The sequence below is a fragment of the Scomber scombrus genome, chromosome 21, assembly GCF_963691925.1.
Source record: "Scomber scombrus chromosome 21, fScoSco1.1, whole genome shotgun sequence".
NCBI classification, from domain to species: Eukaryota; Metazoa; Chordata; class Actinopteri; order Scombriformes; family Scombridae; genus Scomber; species Scomber scombrus.
This window is the reverse complement of record NC_084990.1, coordinates 6,831,202-6,846,167: the sequence shown is the minus strand read 5'-3', so window position 1 is coordinate 6,846,167 and position 14,966 is coordinate 6,831,202. Positions and strand designations below refer to the sequence as shown.

The 14,966-nt window shown below is 37.9% G+C and overlaps 1 protein-coding gene across 1 annotated transcript in view; it reads left to right on the top strand.

The window, feature by feature from the left end:
* Positions 1–14,525, top strand: part of LOC134003343 (ras-related protein Rab-26) — an 88,038-nt gene extending 73,513 nt beyond the window's left edge. The window contains exons 6-9 of the mRNA XM_062442506.1: positions 5,506–5,571; positions 7,501–7,557; positions 8,343–8,419; positions 12,408–14,525. Coding sequence (XP_062298490.1) covers positions 5,506–5,571; positions 7,501–7,557; positions 8,343–8,419; positions 12,408–12,510 — 303 coding nt within the window. The 3' untranslated portion in view covers positions 12,511–14,525. The remainder of the gene's footprint in view (positions 1–5,505; positions 5,572–7,500; positions 7,558–8,342; positions 8,420–12,407) is intronic.
* The last annotated feature ends 441 nt before the right edge of the window (positions 14,526–14,966 follow it).

The following is a 14,966-nucleotide window of genomic DNA, read 5'->3' as shown; positions in this document are numbered from 1 at the left end:
AGAATGAGTCTTTTGTATTTGTCAAAAAATTCTCAAGATTTTGGATGCTTTTTTGGGAGCAATACTGATGCTTCTTATATGTACTGCCTCCTTTGTATGGTGCCTTGAATGAATTGCTCCCCATCATAAGAAGAATGTGTTATACCTTCTAAACATCTGCATTTAGCAACTTATTCTATTTAGAAGACGCTCATGTACAGTACAGAAAGACTTTAAATCTCTACTTATGTTGAATTTTAAAATATCAGATTTTAAGGACTCCAACACCAATCAAAACCCATGGATTCTTCCAAATACTGACTCTACCAACAATGATCTGAATCGTCCCATTTTTCAATAAAGAAAAATGTATGTTGTCAAAAAGATGACATCATCACATCATTGACAACATGGTTATTAGTCATCTTTTTAAAGGGCAGTTGTGTGGTTTTGAATGTATGTTATTTCGTCAGTGTAGGGATAAATCTAGCTGCTTACTCTAACCAGTGGGGTCAATGTCATATTTCTGACTTCAAGTGCATTTTGAGATAAATTTGTTGCTGCTGATTTGCACTACTCGCTTATCTATTTTAAAGAGACTCACAAAGTTCAAGAAGCTGTTCTGACTATGCAAATTAGGTTGTGACATTATTGGGTGACTGTGACAGCTGTTGCAAACACTGTCTATAATTGGTTTGATTGAACTCTTATTTCTGTCTGGCGCTGCAGTTGTTTCTCTTCTGACAGCTCAAATAAACACCTGATCAAACCGATCACGTGATTCGACAATAGTCCCTGGTACAAAATGTGGATGAACACAAAGCCAAAGCATCAATCCGAAAGCTTTTACCAAAGCTATAAATCTGACATGTCATAATCTATCACATGCAGACCTACACATACACGTGCACTCCTCCTATGCCCCCAGCCCGACTGTATGAACTCTCACGCTCAGCGAGCCCTTTGAAGTTTGATCACTTTCAGCTCAGAAGCTGCGTTCCTTCTCTCACTTCCTTGTAATCCACCCACAGGCCGCTGAGATCTTTCAAGGCTGTGTGAGTAATTGGCAGGTTGGTATGTTGTGGAGAGTCAGGGCTGCTAGGTGAGGGTTGGTACATTAATCTCTGTGTAATGAAGTGATATAAAACCCTCAGAGAGAGAGCATAGAATACTGTAAACCTGTGGACGATGGGAAGGATTACCACTGATCTGAGCAGAATTCGTCTGATGATGCACACAGGCAGCGAGATAGAGGGAGGCGGGAATGGGCGAGGGAGAGGAAATGTGTGTGTACTGTATGTTTGTGTGTGTGTGAGAGAGATCTGACCTTTTTCTCGCCGTTTCATTCGATAGGAAATACATATATTTGCCTCTTCTCCCCACCAGTCAGAAGGGGTCAATATGTGCTTATTGATGCTTGAAATGTTAACAGCAGGCTGTCTTCACTTATGTTATGTTTGGGGGTTATATTTCCTTTCACTGTTAAAACCCATGCTGAGAACTATCAATTCAGTTTGCTCTATTAGAACATCCCTGTAAAAGACAAATTGATTTACTTTATTTTTACAGTCTGGAACAAAAGTTAAACATTTGAAATTGGCCTGAAATAAAATGTATAAATCTCAAGAAAGAAGGGGAATGTGGCGAATGCTTCATAATGGAAAGAATATTGGGTCCAAAGAAAAACAATGTTCATAAATCAGGTGGGAATAACGGTTTAAGAGTTGGTTATTGGATGTATTTTTTCTCTAAATTGACAGAGAGATTCTCCCACAATGGCTAACTGCAGAAACCAGCTCAGTGGGGACGTACAGTGTAAAACTCTGTGGAGAATATCGAGATCTGAAGCGTGATCCCTTCAGGTTTGCTATCAAAATGATTAAAGAAGCCCCTCTGATATTTTGATGGAAGGATTCAGAGATCTGAGTATGACAGCTAGTTACACATTGGTAGTCTTTAGAGCATTTCCTAAAAAGTGTAAGATTTTACAACTGTTGCTTAATTCTACATCGGAAACTAAAAGGAACAAATGTTCCCCAACAGTTTTACAGGCTTCTTTAAGAAAGACAGAACATGATCACCACACCAAAGCACCAAAAGTTTATCACAGCTCCCCACATGTTCATTTAGAGTCAGTCCTATATGTAACAAACTTAAAAAATTAAGATTGTTTTTAAATTGTAAAACATTTGATAATTAGCTCATCAATTCTTTAGTTGATGAAGAAGAGTAAATGATCTACTTTTATGTCACGTAAACCCCAAATCTCACTTTAAGCAGATTGATATGGGTGCATTTTAGCCATTTAATGGGGCTGTCATGTTATGATTTGCCAAAAAAATCTACCTTTTTAACTGTTCTGCTGCAAATCACTTCAATCTACATTAGCACTCATTATTTGGACAACCATGAATCCCTGAATCCTCTGGTCATTTTGTACAGTCAGTCCATTCCTGTGATTTTGATTAGTTTTCATCACACTCCCATACCTAGTCTCCATTTGCATCACCAGCCCACGTATCCTTTACCTGAACTGAGCTGACAAGCCTTTGTAATCTGACATAACACCTCATAAATAACAGTCTTCATAGAGCTTCGTATTCCCACATGAAATCCAAGGTCCAAGAAGCACATAAAGCAGTTGTGTAACTTGTATAAGGAAGGTCATATGTATCGTTATAAGGAAAAACTGCATGATGTAATATGTACAAATGAATATAATTTATTTTTTGCGAAGGACGTCTTTTCTATAGCTTCTCAAGTGCTGATGAAATGTTCCATTCACCTCTTGAGTTACAACAGCGTAACCTTCCAGTTCCTCCCTTTTCAGCCGGTGGAGGTGTTTTGACACAACCTTGAACCTCTTTTAAACGATGACTTCATTGTTGCATAAGCTCTCCATTTCATTACACCTTACCCCATCTTCCTCTCTCTCTCATACAGGCTTAATGGGGGAATCTCAGCATAGCTAACTGTCCTTCACGATATCCTGTGAACAAAAAAATTAGGCCGGCTGAAAAATGTAATACAAATCCTGTGATCCTCCGTGACTCATTATTTAATATCTCCACTATTTTATATTAATTTTACCTTCCCAAAAATTACAACTTTTCGGGATTTTTAATGTACTGCATGCTGGTTGAAAGTAATATTGGATTTAGATTTAATCACACACACATAAGCTCACACACGTACAGTTTCTCCTCTGGGAAAGTTAAGGGACAGTAATTACCATAACTGAAATAATTTCCATAATCATCTGGGCTAATTAGGAACATGAAAGTGGGGCAGCCACTCGGCTGTAATGTAAATCATTATAGCCTGCATTAATAATCCCATTTTACTATTAACACACGGTCACCATCACAAGAAGCAGACACTGTTAAGCTGCTGTGTATGTGGTATTTTGCAAAGGATTGGAGCTAAATAAATAAATGAGTAAATTCTATCACTGGTAGGAACCAAGGTTGATTTTCCTCTTTAAAAAAAAAGGTGTTTGTTTGTTTGTTTAAGGAGATGCTAATTTTAATTAGTCTGCATTACAGTGGAGAAGTAGTAATGACTTTTCAGTGACATCTACAATTTGAGTCTGGGAGGATCCATTTAGGAATTATTGGTGTCAAAATCAACAAGTGATAAATATAACGACACATAGAAGCGTTTTCTAATCTTCTAATTCCTATCAGCAGCAAGTGGTAGGACAACATCATGTGTCCCAAAACCTTTTTCCCTAAACCATTTGAAATCAGTGTTTAAAAATAGTTTTTTTATGAAATGACAATGCTGTGGTGAAGGTCTGGTTAGGGTTAGGCACAAAAACCTCCAGGGAAAGATCATGGTTTGGGTTGAAATGATCATAGGTTAGAGAAACATGTGGTGTGTGTTAAAGTTACTACCTTCGTAAGGTTAGGTGGTCTTTGCCATCATAGCTATAGTAATAACCAAAGTATTAAGGTAAGGGGATGATCGTAGTTTCAGGGTTTTTTTAAACTGTCTAATTCAGAGTTTGAAATGAGATACTGGCTGTTGAAATGGGAAACGAAAAGGTCTCTTGTGGCAAAGTCCATTGTTGGGTTAATGCCTCCATCACCTCTTCTCTAAGACTTTTATGTTATGATCATCTGAACTGCGACACTGTTCCAGGTCATAATTACTTCGGCCACTAGATGGCGCCTATCACTCAAAACGTAATGATTGACATTCCGGCCTCTACTATAGCTACATTTGTCTAAACTCAGCAATCTATGAAATCATGTTTGGGGTTACATTCTTCTTTGGAAAAAGTAACTGCACTGACAAAAATAATCTTGCTTGTGCTGCCCACCAGTGGCCTGTACAGCTGTGATTTAGCATTGCACTACAGTAGAATGCCAGTTGGGTGTATTCACAAGACAGACAACACCTAACCACTTCTAAATGTGGTCATAGCTCAGGTGATATGCATAGAGGTTAGCCCAACTACATCTAATTCATACCACTCCACCTCCCAAACCCACTCCGACATCTCCCACCCGATTGATAACGTTTAATGTCCTTAGAACCAGTCTTGACACAGTTGCTAAGTTAATTAAACTGTTTCTAAATTAACAAGAAACTGGCATTTCTTATCAGCTAAAAGTGGCCGATAAAAACAGCCTGTCTGATGTATCGATCAGGCTCTAAATAAATAATGGTACCAATAATTTCCTTGACAAGCAGGCCAGTCTCGTTGTGCTGGAGTTTCAAATGTCGTCTGCATAATATCTGTCCATCACATCCTCCCAGAAATGTCAAATCCACTGTTGTTCCCACATGCACTCAGAACCCATTATGATTGCATTACCTGGAGTCATATGCTGGAATATTGCTAAGTACATTTATTTGCTTTTGTTAGTGGATGAAAATATGAAATATATGCTGACGGTAAAGGATGACTAGCCCAGGACTAATCACATCTGGAGGCGACTGCAACCATTTCTCTTTTTTCAGCTGCATCCATCATGTTTTGTGTTTTCTAGCTGATCAGTTATATCCCTGCTCCCTTTTTATATCTCAGATTGTATGGAAAAACACTGGAGCTCCTGTTAGCACGTGTAATCCATATATCCTAGTGAACTAATGATGAGATTTATATCTATTGAGAGTGTGTATGGACCTCTGTGTTTGTGTGTGTGGACCAGATAGAATCAAAGTTCCCCAGAGACACTAAATGCTTTTTAACCAAGCCAGATAACAGAGATCCAAGAGACCACTGGTCTGTAATTGGAAGAAGACGGATGGACAGAGAGGTGGGAGGAGAGAAGACGGGTGAACAGGGGAAGACCTGGAGGGATGAGAGGATGGCAAGATGAACTGCAGCCAGTGACCAATAAATTAATCTTTTGTCTTTCTCCCCTCTCTCCTCCTCTGTGTATCCATCCATCTCCTCCGTCACACATCTTTATCTCCATTTTTTCCCCTCCATCACGCCTCTCCTCTCTGTACTCTCTCCTTCTCCTTTCCTGTTTTGGATTTCTCCACCGCTCTGTGCTCTCTTTCCGTTTCCAGGCGTGGTTGGCAGAGATCCATGAGTATGGCCAGCAGGATGTGGTCGTCATGCTGCTGGGCAACAAGGTGAGACCTTGTTGCCAACACTGGGAGATGGATGGACAGATGGGCTCATAGAGGGAGGGAGGTATGGTGGGAGCAGGAGTGTAGCGATAGATTTATGAATGTCTGGAAGCAGAAGAAGAGATGTACTTTATAGGTTTTGCAGAAGGGATTTTCAAATGTCACAGAATCTCTTGAGGGTGATTAAAAGCTCAGATAAAGTACTGTTTACTTAACAAATCAATATTTGACATTTTATGTTAAAAATGCATAAAGTCACTAGGTGTTATGTTTTAGCACTGTAAAGACACCAATTTATATTCTTAGACAAAAACAATTACAGGTTGTTAGAACTTAATGTAAATTTAATGTAATTTAATATAAATGCTGTGCTAACAAATTAAACTTGGCACGTCACAAAGTCCTATAAGTTATAGCAACTAGCTGGTGTACATAGTGGTAGATAAAGAGACAGATATTTTACGATACTTTAGGAGATGGCGGAGACCAAAACAGAAGTAAAAGTGAATACTGGACTTACAATTATCAGGTGTCCAGAAATATAATTCCAAACTAATGATAAATTTGCTCCATTGTGGCTGAATGTGTAAACCATATTAACAATTTTGAAGCTCCACTAATTATTAAAATGTTTATATCAATAATTAAAATGATGATGTGTATTGCGGTAGTTGATTGGAACGTACCTTCCCTTTAAATCAGTGTCTGTTTGTTTAACTCCATATATGTTCTTTCATTGTACTGACACAAACATTAAAAAAAAATACAGACATAAAATAATAAAATAAAATAGAAAAATAAATTCTCTTTGGCTTCAATATAAGTGATCACACAAATAGATGCCAACAATATAAATACAATATCACAACTCAAAACCTTCTGTAATGTGTCTTCTCAATCAGTCTTTTTTCAGTGTTTATCAAAAGTAAATCAATCCTTTGTTCTTGGATAATGAACAGTCAATCCTCTCCACAAATTGTGGTGATCCACAATTTGGTATTTCTTAGTCCAGGAGGGGAAAAAAAGAAGAATACTCCCAGCAAAGGAAACTAAATTTGGGTACCCACACAAAAAAAATACTATAGAGCTCTATAGAAAGAAATAGTTTCTGATACTCAAGTGATCCACGAGCAAAGCTGGGTGATGGCTGATGACAAGTTCTGCGAAACAGCGGTCTCTGCCTAGCTCCGTTCCACCCACGCTAGCGGGAAAACAGCATAAGAAGTGGTGACTTGATGTGAAAGATTAATAATAGAGACTGGCTACAGCTCGGCCATGTCTTCTCCCCTCTCAGCATTATTCAAGTGCAAAAGTTTTAAACTCTATACAGTGTCTACAATATTGAACACACACTAACAACTTAATCATTACAGTGACTCGTTTACAGGCCTGTTGGCTGTTTGCTCTCAGCTATGAATTAGCGGTTAGCTCGCGATTAGCATCTAACATCGAAAAATGCACATTTACACATACATGTTTACACATACACCAGCAACCTCTTTTTACAACACAATCACATAAATGAATGCTAATGTTTTGCTGTGTCTGTTAAATGTGTAAATAGGAGCTAATACATTAGCCATAGCAACTTTGTAAGGAGATGTTGTATTTTTAGCTTTTTGTGGAGTTCCTTTGACCCCAAGCAGCTAAAAAATTCTATTTTTGTAAGTTTATTATCTTCAATTTTATGACAAAGTCTTGGGAAATATGTAATTCTCCACATTTTTTCAAGAGAGGTTGTCATAAAAATGTTCAAAAACTGCCAATAATGTGAAAGCAGCTGGTAAAAACATCTGTTAGGGTAGTAAGATGTATTCTGTAAAAGAGGACCATTTGATAGCATAATACACATGTACCGATATGTCATACATGAACAATAGAAATAGTGTGGACTGGTGTGTAACTTCTTATTGTGTGTCTCATGTGTACTAGGCTGACTCTTCACATGACAGGGCGGTGAAGCGAGAGGAAGGGGAGAAACTGGCAAAGGTGGGCTTATTATAACACACACACACACACACACACACACACACACACACACATGGAGTCTGACATATATAACAAGGGTAAAAGCCACACAACCACATGGACCCTAAAACTCTCCTCATGTAACCTCTGTGTCTTAATTAGTGTGTGTAATTATGTATTCATGGAGGCACATAATGTTGTTATTGTTTGGAATAACTGATGGGCTTTTGCTAACTTAATTTTCCAGGCCGTTTCCCTCCGATAAACTCTGAGAGGCGTGTAACACTGAATGCGAACACAAGTGTAGAGAGTAGCGAGGCAGAGGCGCTGCAGCTGTCAAGGCTGAGACACGCGCAGTGGGAATATTGACATGTACACACACATAATGAGACTACTATACCTGGGAGGATGTCTCATCGACTACATACTGTGTTCTCTGTCTTTCTCATAAGTCACGACAGAGTGGGGAGAAAATTAGTTTTGAAAGCCCGAAATTTCAGCACCCATCAAAATAATTGTGAGATTATTGTTATTGATCTGCAACCCTCTCATCCGTCTCTAAGTATGATTACATTCTGGGTCTCTAAAAACTTCACTTATCACTGTTATAAACTTAACTCAAACGAGACATATTCCTACTTTAAACCCAAGCTATGAACCTTAAAGTTCCTACACTAAGCTAACCATCAACATCAGAGGCATTTTGTCCTCATTAGGGAAGATATGAAAGAGTGCCAAGCTCACACACACAAACACCTATACCTACCTAGCACCCAACAGATGTTTCTCTGTTTTTTACCCTGCAGGAGTTTGGAGTGCCCTTCATGGAGACGAGTGCTAAATCTGGACTGAATGTGGAGCTGGCCTTCACTGCTGTGGCCAGGTGAGTCACACAACACACCATGCTGTGTGAAGAGCACAGCGAGGGTCCCCCTGTCCTCTTACTCAAATGTTACTTTATTTCACAATTAATTTTTTAGCGTTTAGTGTGCTTTGCCCTATCAAGTGAAGCATCAGAATCAACCATTTGGCTCTCATTGATTCGATGGCTCTTGTGTTTCATGAATAGTATTTACTCTAGGCACGAAGCATTTTTCTTAAAGGTGCAGTGTGTAGGATTTACTGGCATCAAGTGGTGAGGCTGCAGATTGCAACAAACTGAATACTTCCCTTCCCTTCAAAGTGTGTAGGAGAACCTACGGTGGCCACGAAACTCACGAAAAACAGGAACAGCCTAGTGTTTGGTTTGTTCTATGTAGATATTAGGGGCAAACAGTCCTACACTCCAGCTTTTAAAGTTACAAAGGCAATCTTACATGGTTGGGTGACAAAATGACTATTTGTATGGGCTTCCTCACAGCCAGTCAATGCAACTTCCTTCAATTTAAAGTGACATGTGATTGGCCCACTGCCACAGAAACTACAACCTGCCTGTAGTGGTGAAGTCACTGTGAATTTGAGTTAGCGTGCTACGAAGTTCAGCAGCCAAGATGCCACCTAAACGCTCTAAAGTGTGGCTACACTACACGCCGGATAAAAGCAAGTAGTCTATTGGTAAAAGTTACATGGATCTGTACTGGTATCATAATTTTTTAAACGATACCCAGCTCTACCTATGACTCAGGATTTTAAAATGCAGTCATGATGCAACCAATGAGTAAACATAACACTATCTTCTTACATCAGATAATAAACATTGAGCTTTTTTGCACGTTACTTACGCAGCAGACGCCCAATGTGCGCTTTGCTCTTGCCATAAGGAACATTTACAAGTCAACTTTATCTGAATGCTTAAAAGCTTAATTAAAGTACTTAGTGTACATTTTCCATGCCTAAAGAAAAAAGGCCTAGTTTGCTGCTACAGCTGTACTGGTATCACATGGTGGCTAATTTTAATTAGCAGGTGCTTTAGATATGTATTGCTGTGTAACTGACTTAACTTTTTGTCTTTTCTCTTCTTGTGCTGTTATACATTTCAAACACCACAGATAAACATATTAGTGGTTTAATTACAAGAAGTAAATCTGTACCTCACCAAGACACAGAGATGCATTATTTTCCTCGTCCCATTCCACTCATTTGATCTAATGATGTTATCCTGTAATTGCTATTTTTGGCTTCTCTTTGGCTGTAGTTACAGTCTTGCTTTAAAAGTGACAAAATGAAAACTTGTAGAAGATGCAGAATGAAAATTGTAAGCAATATAAAATTAGGTGGTTAAGCAGATAAAGATAAATGTGTTGCACTCTTCTCAAACTGCTCTCTCTCTCTTGAATGAGACTAATGCAACTCACAGCCTGAGGAACGCTGACAGTGAGGATGAAACGGGATGAGTCTGACTACCTTTTAAACAGTTTAGTCACTGCACAGTAGTCCACTCAGTGGGAGAAAATCAACTACATGAAAGGAAAATAAAATCTCTTCTGGTTTTCAGCGCACATCTTGCAGAGAATATCCAACTGAACTGTCAATGCTAAAGCAGATAAACTCCATGAATACAGAATACACAACACGATACAGATCTAAACAGCTGAACTGCAGCTTCAATGTCCTGAGACAAACAGAAAAAATGATTTTCTCGTTATATTTTTGGGATCTTTAACAGACGTTTCAAGACATCTGCAATGCTAAATTAATGCCAGACAGGTGCTGAATGAGGTATTTTGCAACAGCTATCACAGGAATTAAAGTTTAAAACCTGACAACAAGATAGCTGATGCTCTTCTCTTTAAAAAAAAAAACCCACAGCAATGTGGTAATGAATGGGGAGAGCAGGGTAATTAGGGTTTAAGAGTTATTTTTTGCCACATTTGCATGTGTTCCCTACAGCCATAGTATGATAATATAAAATACCATCTATTCAAATACACAGGGGCATACATACATATTCATCCGTTAAGATATATGTGTCTGAAGCAAAGGTTTCTGTTGACAACAACACATCTAATAACCCCGTTGGTCTTCTTTTTTTAATAATGAGGATACTATTTTAACTGTGTGTTTGACTCAAATGTGTAGAGTCGGGCACTTTGTGTGAGAGCTGTTGTACATTTATAGCCTTGTTATGGTAACAGGCTGGCATGCTGAGGTGTTGCCAAGAATAGCATGACAGTCTGGCACACGGCACACAGCACAAAACAGAATATAAAACCAAATCTGCTCTGGTTGTTGTCCCATAGCTCATGTTAACACCTTTTTAGTTTCACATCATTGTTTTCTCTCGTCTGTCTGTTTGTTTCAGTGCTTTTCATCACTTTCTCCGCGGTTGTCTCATCTGTCGCTCTTCACTTTCTTATCTTTGCTTCAAAGATCCCTTCGCTATCTTTGTGATCTCTGGGAGTGAGGTTTAAGGGATTAATGACTTGTCAATCACACGTCAGTGGTGACACCATGGGGTATAGCAGTATTCAATATTCGCCACCACACAATTTGCAGCTGTTCAAAGTGCAAATTGTTTTGGTTAAATCTCATATAAGTCATGTAAAAACACCAGGAAAGTAATTAAAAGTTATTAATTACATTACTTGCGGCTGATGGAGAGGACAGCAACATGATTAACAGCTTTTTAGTGACAAATTCACAAGTCCTGTCTTCTATCTTCTATCAAGAAGCAGCCACTTCTAAAATAAAAGGTAGTCGGAACTCATCCTTACTTACACCTGCACCATGCATCAACTTTGAAAACTCACTTCCTATAGGGCCCTGGGGCAAGAGTTTGTTTCTGGGTCCCTATTGACCCCAACTATGCATGGTAGCACTCTACAGCTACAATGATAAGATGATTATTCGATTAATCAATTGACAGAAAATGAATTAGCAACTTTTGTCATTACAGCTCCTCAAATGTGAATATTTGCTCATTTTCCCACCTTTCCATCAAAGTAAACTCAACATCTTTTAGTTTCTGTCTCTGTTTACTCGAGCCCCAGGGAATAATGAATCAGTATCTTTCCACTGTTTTCTGACATTTCATACCCTGAACAAACAATCAATACTTGACAGGCCCTCTGTTTTCTGTGTGCAGTTTGATAAAACACAACTTTACAACAAATGAGCTTGACATCAACTAAACAAGGTTTTTAAACTAGATTAAAACCTCTTTGAAACCAAGATCACAACATATCATAGTTCATACTGTTAGTGGAGCAACTTTCTAACAAGTTTGTGATTGATTGAAATATGAAGGAAACATTGGCTTCTGGGGCCCAGACAATGCTCACTTGAATTGACTGAAATGAATGATCTTGTGTTGTCTTTTTTTGTGATCAAATTGTACATCTTGTACCTTGTATCATAAACATACACACTGTTAAGGTGCAGGAATACAATATATTATTACCACATATCAACATATATATTGTGTTTCCCAACCTTCAATTTTTAAACCCAATTCCCACACTGGTGACATTTCATATACATCTTATCAAACTCTCATCACCAACCCCATAACTTCAGTAAACAATATGTAGGAGATACAGGTAGTAAATAATAAATATATAAATATATTTTTATTTCAGTGTTAAGTAAATGAGATGGAGAAAATAAAATACCAATATGACCATCTGAAGAAAAATAATAATAAAGCATTTTGTGGGAGGTGAATTGTTTTAAATCAGCACTTACATAACAAATCATGAATTATTTATCTTGATTAAATGTTCATGGTTCTTTAATTTAAAGTGTATTTAAATGAATGGGAAACATACACCAGCTTTAGACATAATGGGCTAAAACTAACAAAAAAATCTATATTTACATAAATCATATAATAAGTCTGTGAACTTATAACAATCTCTCTTTATTAGCAGACTTAGCAGGGCCTGCTATGTTCATACTGTCTGTGTCTCTCTATCTTCCTTTCTGTCTGTCAGAGAACTGAAGCACAGGACCATGAAGGAACCTGATGAGCCAAAGTTTCAGCTGCAGCAGTACGTTGACAAAGAAATGAGGACTGTTGGCTGCTGTCGCTCATAGACCACATCCTATTTGTGTGTATGTGTGTGTGTGTGCGTGAGAGAGAGAGAGAATAGGTACCTTCTATTAGAGTATGTAATAAGTTGGAGTCTGGGCGCCTGGGAAAACTCTTGTGTTATATTTCTATCAGTGGTGATACGGCCAGTATGCTCTCTCTCTCCCAACCCACCTTTCCTCTGCAACTGTGAATGTAATATAACTCTTATTTACATGCATGCACACACACCCACACCCACACACGCACGCACACACACACACACACACACACACACACACACACACACACACACACACACACACACACACACAGCTATTTTATCTTGTTTTTTAAGTCTACTTTGCTTCCTGTTTAATCTGTTCTGTGCAGTTTTCCAGAAGTGTGATGTACATACAGTATTTTAAATGTGATTTTAATTTATGCTCTGAAAGCTTTGTAGTTTGTAAAAGCCTGTCTTGTTGAAAGAGAAGTATATAGATACAAAAAAGTAGATATGTTTAATATTAGAAATAATCTTACATTACCATAATAGAAATGATTAGATCTTCTGAACACATTTGTACTGATACACTTCTGCACCTAATGTAAAGCTGTTAAATGGCACTGTGTGCTGTTTATGTACAGGAAATCATAAGATAACTGTTTTAATACTTCTCTATTTGTGATTATCATACTGATGTGTCTGTGACATTTGATTTGAGCCCTTCAGCCTTTTATACACAAACTGTTCAATATCAGTTTAAAGCTGCTATGGGAAGAATTTTAACATTAACATAATCTCCTTTGGTAATTATTAAACATTCATTAAATTGACCTCTACTCAGCATTTCTCAGATTTAATGAGAAATTAGGTGTCATACTTTGTGGCAAAACAGGAAGAAGGTGTTGTTCTTCCTCCCAACAAGAGATGTGGTCATATTTTTTGAGTAACAAATCTAAACTTAACCCATAATATAAAGAAGTTGACTTTTAAGTGTAAATGTTCATTCTTCGCCCTGACAAAAATATCTCAATTCCAGGTCCACTAACTAGCTTTCTCTCCATCACATCAGAATCAACTCCATCAGCTTTAAAATCTATTGATTAAATATAAATGGAAATCCACTGATTAAGACTGTGAGATACAGCTGGAAGCTAGTGAGTTGACTTTTTTTTAAGTGTAATACTGCTGTTTTGAGAGAGGTTACTTGTTATTCTCTACTTTGTATCACAGTGAGTTTTCAATCATACAAAATGTGGTGTAAATGTTTAAAAATGCTATACCAAACGTCTTTATTTTATTTCTTCCCCTCTCCAGGCTTTATTTCAATGCATAAAAATGTTAAAAACAACACAAAATAAACCAGCGTGCAAAAGCAAACATGAGCACAGCAGTTATATAAGGTGCCACTCATGCACAACTCTAATTAAGAACACATAATTCTGAAGACTGAACAGCAAAAACGTGCTGAGAATGTGTTAAACCTGGAGGGAGGTTTTGCTGAACCTTTTTTTTTTGTCATTTGCTAAACCTTTTCCTGCTGTTCCACAGAGATGCAGCCATTGTTTCTAGATCTTTGCTGAACTAATGCTGCGATGTGGCTCCATCCCCACAGGGAGGGTACAGGGAATGTAATTGGAAGTTGGTAGTGGGTTGATAGATGCTGTTATTGTGTGGAGGTCTCAATAGAAATACAACAAAAGTTGCAGCATTCATATGTGAAGGAGGCTTTTTCAAAAAGCTGCCACCATGAGAGTCTATGAGATTTTTGAATCAGTAAGAGAACATACTTTCATACTGCTGCCTGCTAATGTTGAAATACTACAAATTTTATCATAAAACACTATAAATACAGTTTGTATAGTTTAATTTGCTTACATTAAATGGTTACACTTGATATACAGATTTTACAGTACAGTATAGTAGATAAGACATTTTTAGAATATATCAGATATCCTTAATTTATTGTTAACTTGTAATCTGTATACTGTATCTGAACTGAAATGATTTGTATTGTACCAATCTCCAGTGTTCACATTAAAGAATCAATCCAAGTGTGGCTGAGTCGTCCTTACCTGTGCATCAGTGAAAGAGTTCAGAAGTGAATCTACAGCTCCATCATCTGGCAGCTGGTTGCAGCTACAACTTGACTGTATGTTTATAATATAGTGACACATCTGGTTCAGCGCTGCCTGTTCCACTGACAAACAACACTGTCTCCAGTTTCACGAACAAATTTGTAAAATCAACACATCTGTCTTGAATGCAACCTCTGGCCTGATACGGTTTCTGCATTTTTTTAGGTCTCTCCTCACTCTAACACACCTGATTCAAATACCTAACTCATTATCAAGGCCTTGACAAGCTTCAGCTACTTGATAACGAGCTTTAGATACATAAAACATGTAGGGTGATAGCTCTCCAGGAGCAGGGTTGCTGACCAATGATTTAGACTTTCATATTAAACTATCATTCTGC